Raw genomic sequence first — 22985 nt, forward strand, 5'->3', positions numbered from 1 at the left:
TAAAGTAATGAAAGAGCTGTTTGTATGCCAGACTGGATGCAACACATTGAAGAGTAAAATGTTGATTTCACAGCTATTACATAGCTTATTGCTTATTACAAAGTGTGAAATACACTCTCTCTCCCAGCACAGTGTCCCACACTGGATTTCTTGACTGTCCCATCATACTTGGCCAGATCTTTTCAGGTCATGAAGAGGTCGCCTGGCTTCCAGTATAAACCCACAGATTCCACTTGTGCTGAAATTGCTTTTGAAGGAAGAAGCACTCGGCACAGAAAACAGATGTGCGCACAGGCTGCAAGGAATCTTAACAATACACTCAGCTACAATGCTTAAGCTAGTCTTCTTTCTGCTTTGTATACTTCAGAGGCATGACGCAAATATGAAAAGTATCCTTTAAGTATCCTTAAAGATTTACAAGCAAATAAAAGTTATTTTTCTGATGCACCGATAATATACAGGTACATAATTTTCTATACTGCATAGATACTGCACTTGAAGCAGGGGGCTGTACTGACCACCCTGTAGAACAGCAGTGATGATATCGATGGGAACCAAATAGGGTTTTGGGAGTACCCTGCCTGCACAGGTGAGTGATGAATATGGCAGGAGTAGAATCTATACCCGTTTCAGGTGGAGATCCAGAGGGCAGAACTGGGACACAGCGACAGCATTACTCACATCATCTGCTCTAACTTCTCTGCAAGGGGCAAGTAAGGTGCTTCGCGGGGTGGGAGGGTGGGGGTGTGGTTGTGTGTGTTTGTCTTCCTCAGTGCACCTTCATTAGTCTAACACTCACTGTAGCAAACTTGCCCCATTGTCCTTTTGCTCTCTCTAGCTCTAAAATAGCACTCCTCACAAGCGGTGTAACGATACATTCAGCTCAACTAACAGTACTGGGTTTACAATTCCATATTCTCACATTTTTAACAAAATCTGAATGAAGAAAAATGAAGACTGCATTTATGTGTTTATATACAACCTTTAAAAGTGGCCACGAGGAGGAAGGTCTGGTGGTGGGAGCATAATGGATGACACTGAAATCTAAGTTACACTTAACTGCACTTACCCCAGATGTAGTCAATCAGCCAAGTCATATCGGGTGTCCAATTTTTTGCTTTTTTTTGTTTAAACTGGAACTACAAGGCTAACTTGGCAAATACTAGAGATTAATAGTCACCCAAATCTTTTTATGTAGCTACATCCCCAGAACTTCGCCTCTCCCCAGTTTTAGTTTTATTTCCTAAACACTTTAACCGAGTGCACTAACCGAAAAAACAGACACCCTTTCAACTCTGTCTTCTCATTATTCACCACCATCTCTGCACTAGTGCATCTGACGAGTTTGTATCAACATTAACACACAAAGGTAATAAGAGGGGACAGTGGAGATCGTGTCTGTAGCATCTGCGGCTTTTAAACGCTGTTTAATGTGGATATATGTAGCGTCATTATGCTAATTATAGTGAGCTGTGCTGCCTATCACTGCAAAAACAATAGAAACAAACGATTAAAACAGAAATGAAGACAGTTCTGGGCTTGTCTTAAAGTTAAGTAAATATTTAGGATATTTTGGTAACTTATGTTTCGGTAATACCGTTTTCTTATCTGGAAATACGATAAGATTATAGACTTAAGAACTGTTGTTCTGTAATGGCTTCTGTCCTAACTTCAGTCTTAACTGAAGTTGCCATAAAAACAAAGCAGATCTCAGACTTAAGAATTTTCTCTAATATAGCCCCAGGTTTTCGTACAGTTCACGCAGCCTTGCCAAAGTGGTTTAGGGCAGAGCATAACTTACCGTGAGGTTTAAAAATGGACATGAAATCAGAGGGCAGTCATTTTAGACAACAGGTGTCTTCACGATCACAATCATCATGAAGGTACATGGAGGCCACAGATTATATCTGTGATTTCCGTTGTTTCTTTTAAAAATGTCACCCTTGAATTTTTTAACTATACATATATATATATATATATATATATATATATATATATATGAAACAAGAGAAATCACAACATGATCTAGAGTCCATGTGACCATAAAAAATATCAGATTCTGCAGGGAGGATGTTTAGCCACATGGTGAAGTTCTGTTCATTTGTATAATTAACTGTACACTGTCCTGAACCATACTGACATGTCTGCATGTCTTAATGAAGACTTGGAGTGGGTTGAGATAGGTTTTTGGGGATGGATTTACAGTAAAGATTTTTCAAATCAAAGAGTTTTAAAGATTTAAGCTTTAAAGATTTAAAGATGAGCCTTGTAGTTCCAATTGCAAACTAAAGAAGCAGAATTTGGACACTAAATGTCTCGGCTGATTGACTACATCACCAAAACATTTATTTAAGCTGAATATGTTGGTATTGCTTACGTTGAATGTGCTGGTGTGGGTTAAGTTGAATGTGCTGGAGGGAATTAAGCTGAAAATGTTGATATGGGTTAAAGCAACATTAAGTAACAATTGTAAATTAAAATAACAGCTTCAACATCATTTTGATGGTGCTCTGATTTATAATAGGGAGAATAGAATAGTGTCAGATTCTCCGGGCCCAGAACAGTTGCAATGGTATTATGAAACTTTGGAGGAGGAGGCTTACGAACTGCGTAACGCTTTACGGCACCACATCACACACCAACAACTATGGTCTTCGGCTAGCTATAAGAAGACACCCGGTATTCCCAGTATGGAAGAGGCTTCCAAGAGACCAAAGAAGATGACATTGTCCAAGTAAAAGAAAAAGAGAGAGTGACTGAGTAAAAGCCTGTACAAGACTAAAGCTCAGACTGGCTTTTACTCATTGGCAAGAGATAAAAGAAATAAAAGGATGCAAGACAGTCTCACGGTTAACCAGAAAACAATGAAAATCATACAGTAGAGTATACATCCTGCCAATGTTATTTATGAAAGATTGTGGCATAGGCTGTAAGCTTCTCTGTGTCATTACTGTCTCACAAAGTTTTTTTTTTTGCTTTTAGTCTTCAAACAACTCAACTGCAATAAACTGCTCAAGAGAATAGAATCTCCACAAGGAACAGTCAATTTTTACACCTCAATATATTGTGCCAGTATGTATTGTCTCCCACTCCTACACAATAGTGTATCATGAGTCCTTTGGGAGAAGTGTGATTGGTGTTGAAGGGCTACATAGGACTGCTGAGGAAAGCGCAGTGAGATTTAGTGCATATGGCAAGCGAAACGGTGTGAGGTCCTGGCCTCAACTGGAGCTGGAAGGTGATGGAAAAAGCAGACCACACAGATATCCAACAAATTAGAGAGGAATGGCGGAGGAAGTATTTCGTTTTCATCTTCACTTTCAATAAAGCTGATGTCCAGGATTGGTGCTTGGTTTCTTTTCTCCCTTCACATTCTCACACACATACACACATCCCATCTCTCCACTCGTTCTGCTACCTGAGCCTCCCCCATATCTAATTTTCTGCACTGAAGAGTTAAATGGACGTGCCCTCACGAAAGAGTAGGTCAGCACTTATTTCCGCTCGACTTAATGAAAAGCACATGGCTCTGCTCTTTATTTTAGCCAACCCACCCTTAGCCTGTCTTTCAGTTCGGACAAGGAACTGAGCTCAGCCCTGGAGGCAGTAGACTAAAGAAAACACAGAGCCATTTGAATTCCGAGGACAGAGCCAAAACGAGCACTTTCAGTCACACACTCATTTTCTACCCTTTTTTTATTGCTGTTAATGCTTCCTAGCATTCCACCATTGCTAAAGATCTAGCAATACAGTAAATCGGAGAGAGAAAAGGACATCAGAACGAGACCTAATGCTTACTGGCACTAGGTCCAGCCCCTTGTGATAGGAGTCAGGACTGCACACTGGCGAAAAGAGGCCAAGTATGTCGCTGGAGGAGTTTGACAGGGCCAAAGAACCAGTGAAGGATGTGGCACAACTGAGTGAAGCTCCAGGACCATCTGTCAGCCTGGCTCCATCATTCATAACCTGGTTACAGCTGTGGACTCCTGCAAGGCCTCCCCGCCTCTTATTTACACTCCAACTCTATAACTCTGACTTGGTGAAGGACCACCAAAGAATGGAAGGACACTTAGGCTCAAAATAAGATGAAAGCAAAGGGCAGGGGAAAACAGTAGTACGAAGTATATGTATATGCCAAGCGATATTGTAGGGGTACGTGCTAACAGAAGTGTACCTCTGTGCTTGAAGACGCAAAGAAATATTTACAGCATAACTAGAACAACTGTGCTAATGCACACAATGAAAATAAAAAAAACACTATTTTAAATCTGATAGTATAGACAAAATAGATAGGGTCTCATCAGCAGGATATAAGATGGGCTAGATTGACTACATGCATGTTTGTGTTGGCAATGTGTGGACAGCTGCAGCCCATTGGCCAAGGGAATACAATCATCATGAATATTCAGTCAAAGCCTCTGGAAGAAACAGCTGCCAGAGAAGAGTCACATGCTGTAACACTTGTGCAAGGCCACTGCTTGGGCCTTCTGCAGGGAGTCACATCACAGAGTGAGAAAAAGTGTACATGGTACAGAAAGCAGAGATATACATATGAAATACATAATATTTATATATATATATATATATATATATATATATATATATATATATAAATAAATAACTTATATATAATATATATAAGTTTACTTATATATCAGCAACTTTACAGGAGAGGGAAAAAAAGTGATTACAATGGAAATGCTTACTTTTATACTTTTGTCATTCAATAAAGGTTCCAGAAAAATAACAAATCAGATTCTTGTTTTATTGTATTTTACAAAAGCTACAAATTTAAAACTATAAGACACACAACAACAGGGTCCTATAGTTCTCTACAGGAACCACCATTTCCTTCTCAGATAATCTTTTCTGGGCATCTTCTGTCATATTCAGGAAATGCTCAGCAACAAGCCCTGCAGTCATTTTCCAAACACTGTTTTCTAGGGTTAAATAAAGCACTGAAAAAAACTTTTCCCTTTAATATTACAATTCTAACATTCATCGTCTTTTACCAAAGGGAATAAAGACAAATCCCCATTTGGTTGACCAGATGTTCCAGCAGCGAGCAACAACTGTCGGCGAAACCTGCCATTCCTCGGGAGATACGGAGAGATCACATATGTTTCATCTGTTCTCAACAACAGGAAAACAATGGCATGATGTTACATACTCATCATGGTTGAGCTAAAATTAAACAACAAGAGTACTGTACTCCTGTAGTAAAATAATATGCCACTGTTAATTCTTACAGCGCAATTAGAATATATTTAACTTGTTATGTGGTTTATGTTTTTACTTGTTTACTTTGCTATGGAATTAAAGTTTTTAAACGGTCTTTTCATAGCTGCCCATCCCGCAAACTTAGAACAAAGTCTTAACAAAACCTTCAACTTTCATCTCAGCAATGTGAAATCAGAAAGAATCAACTGCTTTTCATGTGATCAGTGTGTTCACTTTCACTTTTATTTTCCTGTTTTTTTGTTGTTGTTTTTTTTATGATGTCCCAGTTATCAACACAATATGAGCCAAATCTGTTTCGGAAACTTCTGTGTCATGGAAGTGATGCAGAGAGCGAAGCAGATGGGATAGATTAATTAGCCAATGTATGTTTAAGTAGAAAGGTATTTATTTGCGTGAGTGGCCAGGGGCCGGAATTAAAGGACCACAAAAAAAAAAAGAATAAAAGAAAGCGGTACAGGGGAGCAGGGGAGTCATTCATTTTTGGAATCCTGATGAAACCGGCATTTTCACAAGCAAGGAGCTATCAAGTTGCAACACAAAGTGGTTTCAGGGAATTATAAATAAATAAGAGTAAAACAGGCAAATTGAAGCAAAGGAGAGCTCTTTTGTTTACGGGCTGCTCGAGAGACCTGAAATGGACCCTCCGAATAAATAAATATAACCGCTACAGGAAGTTCAGCTGCTTCCCCTCAGGTCCAGTTTAGTTTTATTAGCTACAGTCCTGTAGAGATACTAAACAATGAATGGTTCCCCTCCTCCCATCACAACCGCATGCACGTGCGCTCGCCCCACCGTGTGCTCCAGACCAGCACCCCTCTGCTCCAAGTTGGCCAATAAAGGCCATAAACATCCCCTCGCTGGAAAGACCCTCCAGCCATATTCCTCCCCAGGTGGCATTCAAATGGCAAATGGACTTTGCACTCAGTTCAACTCCTCACATTCAACACTCTATTCACTGGTTTCATGCTGATTTTCAAGAGAACTAATAACGTCCACTCCTAAAGCTTGTTTACTAATGCGTGGGTCTATGAACGTGGATAAGGTGGGAGGCACAGGAGAAGTGTCAGGTGTGCCGGTGCCTTTCGAAGGAGGGCATTGAGGGAACAGCTTGCTCTCAGCAGGGGTCCTACAGAAGGAGCAGGTGAAAAGCTATCCCCCCTGCACCTCTTTTACAGTGTCTACCTGACACCGCTCTTAGGAGGTGGGGGCAGGCAGGGGGAACCCTGGCAGCATCAGAAATCAGGCGATAGAGACGAGAGCAAAGACGCCATCTGGCAAAGGTTTCGATGGCAGCAAACTCTGAAAAGTTTGAAGAAAGGCTGGGCCAAAGAGAGGTTAGCTAATAAGAATGTCACACTCCCAAATGCACAAGCCTGCCTCTCAAGAGAGAAAAAGAAAAACCTCCTTTACATTACAGAATCAGCGAATTCAAACTGTTGAATTATATATATATAAGGTAATATATATAATGTAAAAGTAGCCCTAAAAGTTTTATTTACATGCACTAATCTGTATGTGAATTTTTCCCTCAATTCAGGCCACATTTTCACTCATACACCAGTAGGTGGTACCAAATGCCAAAGTGTAGGACCTTTTTCCCTTATCGGTCTAATTGGCTGGCAGAAGGGAGAATGTGGACGGTGAGCCGACAGCATCATGACACAGGAATTGTTGCTTGCCAGAGTTAGCAAATAGGTCATCCAGGGTCTTCCAGCTGGAATGATTGCAAGTGCATAGCATTTACAAGGCTACTTAACTTTACAGGGTCCCATTTTACTGTTCCTTGTGATATTTACTTGTTCTATTGTTTAAGAATCCTTCATTCATTTCTACTGGTTCACTCTACTTAAGACAGACTGCAGTGGTAAATGTCTGTACTGGGGAAGGCTTGTTCATGGTTGTTTCCCTCTCCCGCCTCTCTCCTCTATGATCTGGGACATCTAATCTGGTTCATTAATGCTCCCAGTCGACCATCAGGGCCGGTCTCCTGCAGCCGGCTCACGTTTCGGCCTTTCCTCTCAAAGCTCCACCTGCGCCAATACCTGCATCACACACTCAATGCTGTGATGCAAGACTACAGAATAGAAAGTGGACAAAGCACTTCCAAGCTACACCCTCATAATCACAAATTTACTCACACTGGCAGATACTGTATCTTGCTATTTTGGGTAAAAATTTAGTTAGGACAAAGTTATAGCTGAGCAGTCACAATGGAAAACTTTAATGCAAACAGAATTTTGCCAGGTAAACTGTAAAGGAAAAGAAAATAAGGTCCATTTTAGCGATATACCATACGCTGAGAAGCAGCAGATGTGCTACGTTGAAATAAAGTAACATGAATATAAGTGGAGAGGCTTTATGCAGCAGAAGAAGCCCACTCAGGGACTGGAAGATGGAAACAATTAGGAGTTAAACAGGCCCTGTGCTGGCTGGCGGATAGCTTAGATCTAAAATGAAGAGGATCCTGGCTGGGTGCGCTGATTGCAAGAGGATGTCTCCACTTATAGAGGCAATGCCCCTCACCTTCTACTGGCCATGCTGGAGCTTTCAAACTCTAGGAGAGAGAAACTGGCTGCCACCCAAAGAGAAAGATCTGTGACAACTCTGTACCTTCATATCAACTATTCAGCTTCAAATGTTCTTTAGGTGGACCCAACAGATAAAACAAAATGCTTACTTTTTTCAGACTGGCCCAGTGTCAGAAAAGACTAACTTTGTGTGAGGGTGCCAGTGGAAAAAAGAAGTGGAGGCTCTTTAAAGCACTTATGAACTATAATGTAAAGAGTTCCAAAAATGCCCATGTGGACGCTGTGTGGACACCTGCCTGACATATCTGCCAGCCTATTGGGTCACCTTGTTCCTCTGGACAGATGGCTGCCTCTACCAGCTCCCTCTGCACTACCACAGCATAAAATAAATACCCAATATTTTTCTTCTATTTATTTTTGTATATTTGTAGGCATCCCATCTGTTTACACACCAAAAAAATAATAATAAAAAGAATAAATAAAAAGGGTGTACTAACTACAAACATATTCTGACAAGCACATAAATACAACACTTTTGGTTTTGCTCCAGTTAAATAAAAAAATTCCAGAATTTTTACTAGAAATATGCCATTCTGCTACAGGCAAATGGTGGTCACACCAAATACTTATGTTGGTTTTCTGTTTCACGACCCATCTTGATTTTGTGTGGTAAAATATTTTTAGTAAAAACTGTTGTCTTTATATTTTGTTCAGAATATGTATGTTTACAAATGAAATAAAAATACAGATAAAATAAAGAAAAGCACTAGAAATGTTCAAGTAGCTCACCATTCATCAAATTCATTGCAATTCACAGTCATTGTCTATGGGCATGAAATGATACTTCACCATGGCCAACCAGACCCATTTCAAACACTACACTTATGTGCACCATAGCTGCAGCATATTCCAGCTCTATCCCCTTTGCCCTCTAGCACTACCCATGCCAGACTGCAGGAGGACAGCAGCCGGGCCCCCCTGCTAGAGCCTCCCTGCCAGCAGCTTGAGCCACCGAGGCAGCCAGTGGGCTCCTGGATGTGTCAGGGCTACAGATGTGCTGCCAGCTTTGCCAGGGGTCACCTTGGAGAGGCCTGTGGCAGCTTGTCCCCTGGCTACAGCTGGCTCTCCCTTTAATCTGCCCACAGAGGGGAGAGAAAGATAGTGAGTGAGCAAGCAAGGCCACTACACACTCTTAAAAATTAAGGTTCCTACATGGTTCTTGGCTTCAATGTACTGTTCTAGGATGAACCTTTCACTGGTATAGAACCCTTGTATTATGTGGAGATTCTTAAAAAGTTCTTCACATTTCACTAACAAAACCATGGAAAGGTTCTTCAAAAGTGGTTCTTCCATGGTATTACTTCAAAGAACCCTTTCTGGCACCTTCATTGTTAACAATGTAAAAAATTGTCTCTCATGCAAGGAGAGGACAGGAAACAGAGTTTCATAGCCCGGGTATTTGTTGGCCAATTATATGAGTGCTGAGATCTGAAGGTTTAGGCGAAGAACTCTGGCTCTCCTCTAATCCCCCAAAACCTAAAACCAATGAGGTGGCTTTGTGAGAACTCTCCCTATCGCTTTTGCGTGGTAGCAGTGGAGACGCTGGCCTCTGGAGATGCCCCCGCCAGCTGCTAAGCTCCCCCCAGAGTTAGGGGGTCAGCGGCTCCACTGTTGCAGGCATGTGTAACATGGTGACAGGCTTTGGAGGGTCGTGGTTCATTCTGTACTGGACAGAAATAAGTAATGGGGTCTCCTTGCTAAACAGGCACCACTCTGAATCAACTTAATTACAACTTGGTGGAGAGGGGTGAGAGGGATAGGACAAGCTAGGGCTTAGTGTTACTACATGTAGTGTGTAAAGAATGTGGCTACTAATTCAACATGGCAGGTGCAAATCTGCGTTGGAATATTGTGAAGCATAAGTATTCCTTTCCTCCATTAGGCCTAGCTGAGTGAGCACAGACACTAATGTAACCTCTGCCAGTAAAAGCACTTTCAATTTCATTTAAGTCGTGACCTAAAACACACCACTACACTAGTGTCTTTCTCTCCTTATTTTGTTACCAGAGCAACATTTACAGCTGTTATCAAATGGTGCGGTTACATACTCAGCTTAATGCCACATGAGAGTGGTATAACTACAAAAGTGGGCCAAACCCTTTCAAAGCCTATCTGGCAAAAAGCAGAGTTGTGGTTGTAATTACAGTGTTGCCCTTCTCATATTCAATCAGATTTTTGTGGCATCTGTGCATACTCTCTCTTGCTCTCTCTCAAACACACACATACTCATACTGACATCTTGTCCTCTGCATGTCCTGCTTTCATTGGCACTAAATTCAATCAGCACTAATCACCAACTAAACTATAATCTCACCTAATCCTATCTGCCTCTTTTAATGAATTAAGTGGCAATCTTGATTTTATTTGCTGTAATCATCCACTCATTTGTTTGATTGTCAAATCAGTGAGATTGGTTTTCAGATCCCAGAGTATCAAAATGCACCACCTAGAAGCACAGTGGCAATAATTAAAAAGCCATTCTGCATAACCCTATTTAGCATAAGAGCATCAAGAGCATTTTGCAGTTAATTGAAAAAAATCAGGAAATGTTTAGGCCAAATATGGTCATCTTCATTGTCTGCTGTTCAACAGCTTTTCATTTCCCCACTAGCCTATTACTTACTCTGTCTCTGTCTCTTTCTCTTTCTCTCTCTCTCTCTCTCGCTCTCTCTCACTCACTCACACACACACACACACACACACACACACACATACACACATATACAAACATACACAAATACACACATACATTACGACCAGCTTAACCAGCTGTGCACCCCAGAGATGTGGTTCATATTTCATGCCTTCATGTATGAATTGGGTCTGAGGCCAAAGAAAGAGGATTACCCCCTTTGCATGTCAGTTACTTCGGCAGCTTAAAGAGGGGGAACACACTAAAGGGTTCTACACAATCAGATGAAATTACTAATTCTGAATGAATGACACCAGTGTGCCAGCACCACCACAAGTATTATGTGCACACACAGATGCGCAGCTGGGATGGTGACTGATATTCAGGGCTGCCCTCAAATTAAACAGGGGATATGTAGCTTCAGTAATGGTGTTTTAGGTTGCCAAATGGTCAGAAAGTTTCAGCACAACAATGTGCTACAAAAAAATTACACTATGGTGAACCCATGAAAAGGGCTTGTAAATTACTGCATCATGTTACAGCTGTTCCAAACAACTGTATGAGCCTGGTTCAACGGCTTAAAACTGTGGCCATAAATCAAAAAGCTGAAAGTTTGCAGACCATTTTGTCAGATATTTTTGAGCAGGTGATTGTGGCAGAGCTGAGGAGGACTGTAAGAGTTAATAGCACTGGCCAAGATCCAGTGATAGCAGCAAAGCTCCACACCCACAAACACACACCACGTACCCCCCTACCTCCCCTCTATTGGCGACTGACACCTTTTTTTGGCAGCAGAGTGGCGGGTGGCTCAAGACCAAGAGGAGAGCTATGGAGAAAAAAAAAGGATCACTTCTCACCACCACCACCCCCAACACACACACAAACTCACACACAAATACACTCCTCCAAATACCAGATGGTGTTTTTGGAATCTGTTTCCATTTTTTTTCCACGTCTATTAAAAAAAAAGACAACTCCCAAGGAACACGCATTATGCATACTTGCATACAAATCCATACACCTCATTTAAAACACTGAATACACATTCAGTGAAAGAAGAATATCAACCAAACTGACAGAAAAAAACTTTATAAACAAATAATGATTGTGGCGTGGAGTGTAAGGAAACTGACAAGAATGAAACACAGAGGAAGAAGCGTAACCAAACTGTTAGAGTGACAGCCTGTGGTGCTGTGTCTATAACTGTCTGTCGAAGCTGCCATAGATGGCATAGTGCCATGGCAGAGCACTCAACAATCCATACTTTGTTTAGAAAAGCTTCTCTCAGGTTAAATCTTGACATAAAACAACTTCTTCAATTTGGATATGGAATTACACCCAAACTGCTGTTTTCATGTTGATTCACCAGATTAATGTACCAAGTTTAAAAACAGAGGTGAGAATACAGCTGGGAAACGTGACAATGTTATTGTAACTTTTCTGAGTATATTAAGAGTTTCATCAGCACTTGTAGAACACTGAGCAACTGCCTGGATTATAAAAAAAGACTAGTGTATAGTAAATGCATAAACTGCATAAAAACAAGTAGCTTATATCCTGTCATCTTAATGTATTCATTTTTAGCAGTTGTTTGATTTTCCTTCTGTTTCCTCTAAAATATTTTACTTTGGTTTAAATAAAAGAAAATTATATTCAGAATTTTTGTGGCTTCAGGCATTTTTGAATTTGGCATTACTATTTCGCTTGTGCCCATTCACAACTCCTTTCGCTTAGAAAAATTAAATATTGTGATAGAGATTGCATATTGTGATGTTATATTTCTGCTGTATCACCTACCCTTAACTAAACTATAAACTCTAACAGATTGTCTGGTCCTGTATGGTAAGGGAGTTTGTGAGGGGGTTTGAGGATCTGTTATTTTATTAGCACAGAGCAGTTCAGAAACATCTCTCATATATTAGGCTTTTTGCATCTTCAATCTCATTGTCCCAAACAAGACATGCCACAGAGAACTGTACCAGGCCAAGCCCAAAGAACCAGCTGTCTTGGCCTGTAGCCATGTTTCTCTGGGGAGAAGGATGGCGAGAAAAAGAAGGAGAATGAGTGGGACAGAGGGATAGGGCTAGAGAAAGAGTGAAGGGGGTGTCTCCTGCCGAGAGTGGCGTTCCTTACACAGCCATGCCAGGAATAGAAAGGGGGCCTTTTTCTCACACAGCGGCCCCTGACCTGCTCCAGACAGCAGGGATTTCACACGCATCTATTCCACACAATTGATCCCTTCATTCCACTGCATAGACACAGAGTGCAGCTTAGATAGCTGGGAAGGGCTACAGAAGGTAAAAGTGGCACAGAGCAAAAAAAAAAAAGAGACAGAGTGAGAAAGACAATAAGAAAAAGTGGAGTTACCATCTCATTAGACTTACTGTCTACTTCAAGGATGATAGTATCTTCCCACATAAACAAACTTTCAACAGACTAACAATACTGTGGGGTTTTCAGTCTTATTATTATTTAATAATTTAGCTAGTTATTATTTACATTACATCTGTAGAACAGCGTATACATTAAGAATGATTCTTCTTATTATGAAAAAGACATACACAGAACCAAATTTTCAGTATCATTCAATATATTAATAAACTCAAAATGTTAACATATTAAATCTCACCTTCATAGCAACATGTATAGCCCTTTTAATTTCTTTACAAAAAAAAAAGCCTTGAGTTGGGCTAAACTATTAATCCTGCTAGAAAACATAATTTTCCAACTGTGAAGAAACTGCACTTCAAAATGCTAAATTCAAGATATTTTGCATTAAGAGAGGAAAATCTCTCAGATTTTTTGCATTAACATTGTCAAGACAATATTTTCCATTGACACAACAACAAAAGAAATAATCCTTTTGACTGGTTTGTCCATAGACCACCTATGCAGCTCAGACTATGCACCTACAAAAATCATTAACATAATGATGTCAGATGTCTGACATGACTGAGAATGTATTATTCCATACCTGAGATTAAAAAGTATACAAGACACACTAATATTTTAACATGTAAGACTTTAAGGATTAGTATTTTTCCACATTCTACTACAGCACATGAGCAATAGATCATCTCAACATACACCTGATTTGCACATAATAATTAACAGATGACTTTCAACATCTAAATGACTTTAATAATTATAACATTTTGATTTTCATTGTTTTCTCCTCGTCATCCTATGGGCAAAGTAAATGCACAATTATAATAGGTTTAAGCTGCTCTATATTCAGCCGAAAGAAAATATCAGCGTTCCCATGTTTCGTAATCTTCACATTAAATGTTCTGAACTACAAACTGAGCAGCCGCACTTAAAAAGCTTCACAGAATGCAAAGTATATTTAATAAAAGGTATAAAAAATTCCAGTTAATATCTTGAATTGACTCCAAATTTTGTCTTCCTCACTTCCTCTGCTTTTACACAGAGTGTAGTCCAAATCTGATTTCTGTTCCTTCATGTTTTCTTGTTCATGAGCCAACAACACAATCGTGTGCCAAGCGAGAGCTTCACTGGACACTTCAATTCTGCCTCATCAATATTCTCATAAAGTATCATAAATCATTATATTTATTTATTCAACTTAACATTTGAAAGTTTGAGAAAAGAAACCAGCACCCAAACAGTGAGTTTTTAGATATGCTAGCACAGCTGCTGGACCCCCAAAGCTTCTCTCTCTGCCCAGATATATATCACAACACAAAAGAGGCAAGAACAGCCTCAGGCACCATTTTCTCCCAAAGACATTAAACATATGAACGGATATTACAGCCTTTCTGTAAATCTCCTAGAATGTCTCACAAGAACTAGGAAAAAGCATAGGGGCTAAGAACTATATATTTCTCCAAAATCCAAGGAGAACATTTAACGTATGCCAGCTTAAATAAAAGTTCTACACAATTAATTTAAATTAGAACTGAACTTTTTAATATAATACGTGTCAAGAATAACAAATGACCATTAGAATATCCAATAAAAATAGCACCTGACATATACAAAAACATATTAAATAACCTGTCTGTAACAGGAAATAAATTAAAAAAGAAAGTATTATTCATTCTGCTGACAGATAAAAAGCAAAATGACCAACTGAAATCATTATCCTGCATTTTGACAGAAATCATTAAATAGGCTTGAAATGCACTTTTATAGGTCTAGCACCATCACCAATTGACAAATTAATTCTGACGCCACCAGGCAATTCATGAGTCACCCAGGGCTGGTAATGTGGCGCACATTAACAGATTGAGTCTCACTGTGAGCCCAGTGTGCACTCAGTGCTCACACACTGAGCTCAAGCCCTGCTCTGGAGGTCCGTGTGAGTGGACTGGAGATGCTGCTCTCTCGCCGCAGGGTTGGAGGTCCCTGAGCATAGACACCAAGAGGCAGCATGCAGTGCTCAGGAAGTTCAAGCAGACAATTTTAATCCTCCAATTTCCTCCTCTCTAATCATTTCTCCCTTAGTCCATGGCGAAGGCCAAATTAGAAACATCTTCCACTCAACAGGACGCCAGCACACACTAAAACGCCACGCACAGGCAGCCCGCGGTAAAAGGAAGGGGGAGTATGTTAAAAAACAAACTTCTGCCATGTGACTTCTACACTGAGAATCATAAATCTTTAAAAATATATATTTTTGATGTTAGAGATTGGAGTTGAACACTAAAATGAGCTACTAACTTTACGTTACACAGGTTTGCTGTAATAGTCAAGAAATCTGTTCTTTCCAGTACTGGTTACTTTTAATGTGGCTATTTACAGTTTTCATACATTTCTGATACATTTGTTTCCAGGTCAATATGCATCAATGAAGGACTATACGTTCAGCAGGAATTTTGACTATTTATAAAAAGCTTCGTATAGGGTGAATAAATCACCAATATGCAACAGGAGACCTCACAGTGAATTAAAAATCTAAGAAGATCTTATAGAAAGATCTGTATCTGTAGAAATATCTTAAGTTAATGTGTACTTGGACTGCGCTTCAATTACAGTTAAGTAGTCCTACTGAAATAAGAGAGCTTCCTTAATGTGACAACTGCTCGTTACACTATGAGTGCACTGCACTAATCTCTTTGACCGCTCTGTATACAGGGAATTATGAAGAGAAACCTATGCAGTCTGACAGCATCTGATTACTAGTTTAACCCAATTTGATATGTGATGTTAGAGCTAGAAGCAACATGCCCTGGTGAATTTAATGGCCCTATACTCATTTTATGCCCTCACACCGTTCCCTCTCACTATCTCACATATACAAATCAATTCATGTTTTCACACACACACATACACGCACACATGTATGCGCTTTTGCCTCCAAGGGGAGTCTGCTCAGTGACAAGCAGATTATAGGAGCAGCACTTGTATGAAGGATAAAATCTCATTAGCCCCGTAGGTGCTGGAGGATGCCTTCATAGCTGCACATTAGTGCACTGTTGAATGGACAGCACAATCTAGCACACCCCCCTGCCCACAACACCATCACCACTACTTCAATGACCATTAAAAAAGCTCAAGCACCTCAAGAGGACAATACGGGTTAACTGCAGCGGTTGATTCGCTTTAACATGAGCAAACAGCTTATGTTTGTGCAGGAACCAGTAACTCTCATAGAGAGATGGTAAAATATCTTGATAACCCTCTGATTTTAAGCAAGGGGGGGGATATTCGGACTAACTGAATGATACACCTAAATTCTTTAAAACAACCACACAGTCATAAGTAGGCTTGAAATGTTCATTAAACTACTAAAGTGTAAAGAAATGGCATGTTGGGTTTAATTGTACAAGCTCAAAGTATAAATACAAAAATTCTAGGACGATGCAACAGTCTGTTGAACTGGTGTTTAAAGTTGTAAATAAAAGTGTTTAGCTTAACAGCAAATACAGATATCTAATATATTTAAGCAATTAATGTTGAGCTGAATTAAGGCAAAGACTGTGAAATTTAGACACAGAGGGCAGGTGGGTCAAGTCAGTCAATTGTTTCACTGGACTGTAACTGCAATGCACACACTGACCACGCACGCAACAAGAAATACCTCATTAAAGCCCCTGTAAATCTAATCTCAGGGGAAAAAATATACATGTAAAAAAAAACACAATTTAGGAACTCCAGAAAGAGAAAATTCATTTGAACAGTTGCTTTACATTCATAATTGTAAAAATTTAAGCCAAATCAACAAAAAAATTATACATTGTGACATCAAATGATTGTATTAGGACTGGACATGCTAAATAAATCAGTGGAAGTAAATTTGTGAGTAAGTAAATAGAACCCATTATAATACATTTTTACACAAAAAAACTTAAGTTACAAGGAGCTAAAAATGTTAGAAAACACTACTGGCTACGCTAAAAAACAAAATAAGTAACAGACTATATTTTATTTTTTCTTTACATAAACTAAGTTATAAACAAATTATAACTTTTTAACAATGACTTTCATAATAACATTTAGTAATTAAAATAAGGCCAGCAGATAATTACTACAAATTCAATGTTGAGTGTATTTTGAGATAAATGCAGTATTCCACTTAAAAATTAACTATATAATCCGCTTACCCTGCAATTAAATCCTGACAGCCATCTGACATGATTGAGAGATTATTTAAAAACAAGTGGCAAGAAAATGCTGTTATCAAGTGTATGAAAAATCTGCACAATTATTGCGATATCTGACTAAAGGTAACTTACACATATTAAACTGGGATTTGTCATAGCCATCTTTTTTTTTTATAAAAAGGCAGACAAAGCTAAACATGTTTGAATTTTTCTTTAATAGACAGAAATTATAAAAAAAATTACACTTGCAACTTACCAAACTCTCAACACTCATGAAAATGTAACTACTCAAAATTAAATAATTATGGCACACATCAGTCATAAAGTTTTGAAATAGAATTAGTTAATCATGCTGAAGTTAACAATCTTAAGTATGCTATGGTAAGAAACCTTCAGTAATAATTGTCCTAGTGACAATCTCTGTACTCTCAATCACACGACAAATCAATGTTCAAGAGATAAGACAATGTTAGTAAACAGCAAATTATATTAAAAAGGCTGTTTTACTAGTTAATCAAGTGACAATTATGTGAATCAGAAGGCAAATTTAGCTAAGTTAGAATGAGAGTTATCCTGCAGAACACTTTCTAAATAAATAAACATTAAAAAGCTCAAACTATTATTAATACCTGTTAAAACCTGAAAGAGTGCACGCTTACATTCCTGCCCTACCAGTGTCCAGCTCTGACTCCAGTGCGTGCCACAGAGGGGCATTCCTCCACATCACTGCCCACTTTTCCACAAAAACCTTCCCCAGGACCACAAAGCCTTCTACTCAGGCACCACAATATAACATTTCCCACTGTCTAATCTGGACACTCTAGAAGTTTCCTTCAGAGGCTGTAAAAACTGGAGTACAGTCTCTCCTCCATGTTCCCTTGTCAGCATCCCACACACAATCATGCGTTGTAGCCGGTCAGACTGGATCAGGATGGCAGGGGGGCAATAGAGTGCGAGCAGAGTAATGAAGGGGGAGTCCCGAGCAGAGTAATGAAGTTACTCTGCAAGAGGGACAATATAGCTATTGTTTCCTGGCAAGAGCGCTACCTTTTTTTGAAGATGGCAAAAAACCTAAGTGTAAAAAAATAACAAAGCTGAAAATTCTAGCTATCATACTGGCTTTTCAAAAACTGAACAAAAAAGTGAGTAAAAATGATTATAGTAATGAAGGCAATAACAAAGATGACGACACTGCTGAAGCTGGGCTAACGAATCAACCCCTAATGAACTCCGGACGCCCTGGCTTTTCAAAGCCCTTTCATCCATCCCGCCCGCGCTCATTTGTATCTGCCAGCCACAATACACAATTGTGAATCCTTACCCCTCCTCATCTCGCCACAAATCTACTAAACACTTCTCTTTTTTCTTCTCTCTGCCCCCTCTCCCACTTTCACCTCTCTTCATCTCTGCTGGAGCGACAAGGATGTCAAAGGTTGTCTGGCCCCACTGCCCACAACAAGCAAGTTAATCTGCCCCGGCGCTGAGTCCGGCTCGTCCCAGTGCACTTTGGGGGCTTTTTTTCCCCTTCCCTTTCGTGCTTTAATTGCAGCAGCGGCGTGTCATAGCTGAGGAGCAGCGCCCCACTGCATGTGCACCGCAATGACCGACCACGCACGCAGCCTGAGAACCACACCGACTCAGTGTAAACAAGGGATTACAGGGAATCGGCACAGGACCATCTCTGAACTTTTTTCCTCGTTAGGACTCCTATAACGCGGAAAGGAGAAAGAGAAGAAGAAAAGCACAGGGACGGCTCGCTCATACGCAGATTGACTGACAGTGGAAGAGCGATGAATAAATGAGGTGAAAGAGGAGGAATGAACTTCCATTTGTGCAGAAGTGCCAAAACCCTCTTTTTCTCTCAGAAATGCAGAACTTCTACTCTGTCGTGTGAAAAGTGAAGAAGAAAAGGCATGAGGCTTCCACAGACTGGCTGACAGTACAAGAGAAATAAATACACAAGATGAAAGTGGAGGAATGATCTGTCACTTGTGTAAAAGTGACTACAGGGTGTGCAACAATGAGGACCTCACTTTCTTAACTTAAAAATATTTCTTTCTGAATTGAAAAAAAAAACAAAAACAAAAAAGTTTAGCAAGCGAGAACAGGCATGGACAACAGACTTCACGCCAAGTTTCATCTGACATCTCAACGGACAATGAAGAGAACATTAAAGAGACTACAAAAGAGGATGAAAGTGACAGGACTAACAGACGCGCTATTATGTGAACATAAGGCAAGCAAACATAACAAAAACACTCATTAGGAGCATGTCAATATGAAGCAGAAGAAAGCAGTTTCAAAAAACAAAGATGTTTTTGTGTCTTTCTTTTGTATACGTAAAAAAAGAGGGAGGGAAGTTTTTTCTCCAAAAAGAAGGAGAAAGAAGAAGGAGGAAGAAAAAAAAAACAGCTTCGGCTGCTGCCAACTTACCATCCACCAAGTCCTGGCCGAGATGTCGTAGCAGAGCTGCCATTTGATGGAGCCTTCCGAGGTTTTAGCTGCCATTACGCTGTCAGCAAGCTTCATCTGATGCTAGTGCACTCACCGGAGATAAGACACCTAATTGAGAAAACATTTGCACTGGCATGTTGGGCAACATGTAGCCCGCTCCATACCATATGGAATCATGGGTAAAAAAAAAAAATCCCTGACAATGAACCAATCTCACGCAGACCCCGTGGCAAGGTGAGCGGCAGTCATCTGCTCACAGAGCAAGCTGTCCTTAAAAAAAACACACACACCAGAATGATGAGCCCTTTTTTTCCACATCAGTGAGTGCCTGAGGTCCTTGGTCCTTTTTCCTCCTTAATTAGGGATTGTTCTTCATTATCATCATCATCATCATCACCATCATCACTACAATTTGGTTAACTTATGTCTGCAAGTTCTTCTTTTTCTTCTTACAGCTCTTTCTTTTTGGAGGAGTGGAGAGATTTAATAGGACAGAGTCAGGTAGAGGGAGTGAGGGCAGCGGACTAAAGCGCCACAGGCTATTAGCCTGAAATTTCTGCTGGACAGATGGAACTGCTTAAAGACTATCATGCGATGTTTTGTTTTTGGACTTTTTCCCCTACACATTCCCTCTCCTGGCAAAGGGCTTTTTATTTCACAAATTTGTCTACAATTTTTAGGACATACAAATGCACAGAAATGCAATGGATATTCACTCTCTGGTTTTTGCGGCAACTTTATTTTTAAGTTGTTTGTATTATCTTTAAGGTGGACACTCTATAAGGTGAGAACTTAAACAAAGCAAACAAAAGCCTGATCATGCTGCCATTTTAACCTACTTAATTCTGTGAGGTTAAAAACTGTAAGCTACCTTACACATTCCTTCTTTTACAAATAAGTTGTGTTTAATTTTTTGTCATTGTTATTTATAAATATCTTTCCTTTTCAGTCAACTCTCAGGAGCTTTCACAGTTTTTCAGTTTAAACATCGAATTTGGACAATGTCAGATCATTTTTACTAAAAACCACTCCATCTCTCTGTGGACTGGAGCGCACTATGCAGACACTGACCGAGAGATTATGAGTGATCTGGTCAAGCTCTGTGCGGCTCAGGTTGCCGAGCAAGGGGAATACCTGAGCCAGGAGCAGGAGAGAAAGCTCAAGCATCAAACAGTTGTCCCATTGTGACTGTGCCTGAGGAATGCGGTTTGGGCTGAGCTACAGAAAGACTTGTTCTCAAGAACACTGTTAGGAGGGTAGATGCAGAACACAGGTAGACCGTAACCACAAGTTCTCACAAGGAATGCAAAGTTAGCATTAGTGTTCAAAGGGAAGTAAAGCACGGATAGTACTTAGAAAAATGGCCATAAATTTTCTGACAAATCATACAATTTCTAAAACTTCACATTATATAAACAAATTATGGCTATAATTGCTAATCTCATCATTCACCAACATTATTATTTGATTAGTGCTGTCAAAATGTTTTCGCCATTTGGATTTTTAACATTTGTAATAATGTACATAACATTAATAGATTACCATGATGTCTCATCAGGATGTTCTTACAGTAAAACTAAACATTAAAATTCTAAACATATTTTCTGTTTTATGGCATATCCTTTCATTTTTCTTCAAGCTAGTTTTAAATAGCACTTTATTCTGCTACTATCTGTCTCTTAAAACCCATTAAAAGTATTTGATACATATTGAAATCTTGCACAAATGAAAGCTCTGTGCCTCCCAAAGTCAGGCACTCAAACACTGAGTTCCATGAGACGTGAGGAGAGGAGATTCATGTTCAGATACAAGAGCGAGCAGCAGGAGGCTGGACATTGGCCCTGACCAAGAGAGTGGGAGTCATGCCATGCGAAGAGTGAGGACTGTTTACTGTATAGATCTCACAGGTCACCAGGGGCCAAAAAGCCCTCACATTCACCCTGCGCTGGCCTCGCACAGCTCACAGGAATGCAATTACAGCCCACTCACAACAGAGAACTGACCATTAACTACCTCACAGATGATCTCAGTGTTAAAATGTTATGATTTTAATTAATGGTTTGAAAAGTTGAAAAGTCTGTTTTGTATATAGCTTGATAAATGGTAAATGTGTTACTTCAGGAAAAAATATCTTAATAACAAACTCAAAATTGCTGACAATATATTATCAGTTTTAAAAATTATGCTGATCTAAAAAAACATATTCCATAAATAAAGCCATACAAATGCAAATAACAGTAATACATTATACATTTCATGGGTCCTTTCGATTAAAATGAAATCACAAAAGAAAAGTAAGACTTATTTAGATGTCCATGCTCTGTATCACAAAATCCTCATTTCAGAGAACATCAAGTCCTACCTTTCCATGTGCCAGTCAAAGGTTCCTACATCGCCCAGTAGAAGGCACTCTTGCACTAATTTGATTTGCTTTGTATTTCAGTTTCAGGTACAAGCATTTCTTCAGTACATCCTGTTACTTTAACTTTTCTGTCTTGATTTGGAAGTTAACTTTCCTGTTGTGCCTCGCAGAGTCTTCTGAAGATTTTCTTTTCTAGACAGGGAATGCAGAGAGTCACTTCAAGATTTAAGCACGGGAGAAGAAAAAAAAGCATTAATAATTACTTTATTAGTGCTGTCATCTATCAAAAACAATAACAATAATAAAAATACTTTGGTGAATCAATCACTGGAAACTTAATATCAAAATGAGGCTAATCTAGAAATCAAGTTTAACATCATTTTGACCATGTTCTGATGGATTAAAGAAAAATATACATATTTAAAGTGCATATCCAAAAACCTAAAATCAACAAATAGGGCTGACATCCTAACACGCACTGCAGAGTCCTAATCCAAGACAGAGTAATGAAATCTGCTGGGCAAGTTTTACAGATTTTTCCAATTTATTTGAAAATGCAATAACTAAACCAAATATGTATGTTACATTACTTCCTCTTGCTAACCATGGTCTAATTCAAAATGCCTTAAAAACGACTGCCAACATCTGTTTTCTTTTCTCTTCTTTGGCACTACCTTCTCAGCAGGAAAGCATGGTGCCACCCAGCAATATGCAAACCACATTAAGCTCTACCCCCCACTCAATACACAGTGCAGTCAGTTAAGGAGCATCATTTTGTTTTGTCTCTGCACTCTGAGGTGAAGAAAGGCAGGCATGTGCATTTATACTCAGTCAACCATATACACCACTGCCCTTTTATACACAGTATCCCACATTAGATGACCATAAATTACTGGAGAGAACATCATAAAACAAATTTTAGACTTCAGACTTGTAAGCTTATGATGGCAGGGAAGATCAAACTGACAACCTGTTTCAATCAAAAACCTTAATGTGATTGAAAATTTAAAAAAATTCATACAAACTTAGCAATTAATAAACTTCACAGTAATTATCAACCAGAGTTAAAGAGGCACAAAAGCTCTTTCCATAAAGCACAGTCCCAGGAACCTCCTCTGCAAATAAAAGTGTTTACTTACATG

At 39.4% G+C, this 22985-nt stretch overlaps 1 protein-coding gene across 6 annotated transcripts in view; it reads right to left on the reverse strand.

Annotated features, from left to right (window-relative positions):
* nfia (nuclear factor I/A) overlaps window positions 1-19656 on the reverse strand; it is a 185304-nt gene extending 165648 nt beyond the window's left edge. For 2 of the 6 annotated variants that reach the window (XM_037545328.1, XM_017701309.2), the window contains exon 1: window positions 19461-19656. In XM_037545328.1, coding sequence (XP_037401225.1) covers window positions 19461-19556 — 96 coding nt within the window. In that variant the 5' untranslated portion in view covers window positions 19557-19656. The remainder of the gene's footprint in view (window positions 1-19460) is intronic. The other 4 variants (XM_017701310.2, XM_017701315.2, XM_017701308.2 and 1 more) reach the window with 3 other exon arrangements.
* Window positions 19657-22985: the final 3329 nt, after the last annotated feature.

Source organism: Pygocentrus nattereri, chromosome 15 (assembly GCF_015220715.1).
Source record: "Pygocentrus nattereri isolate fPygNat1 chromosome 15, fPygNat1.pri, whole genome shotgun sequence".
Classification (NCBI taxonomy): domain Eukaryota; kingdom Metazoa; phylum Chordata; class Actinopteri; order Characiformes; family Serrasalmidae; genus Pygocentrus; species Pygocentrus nattereri.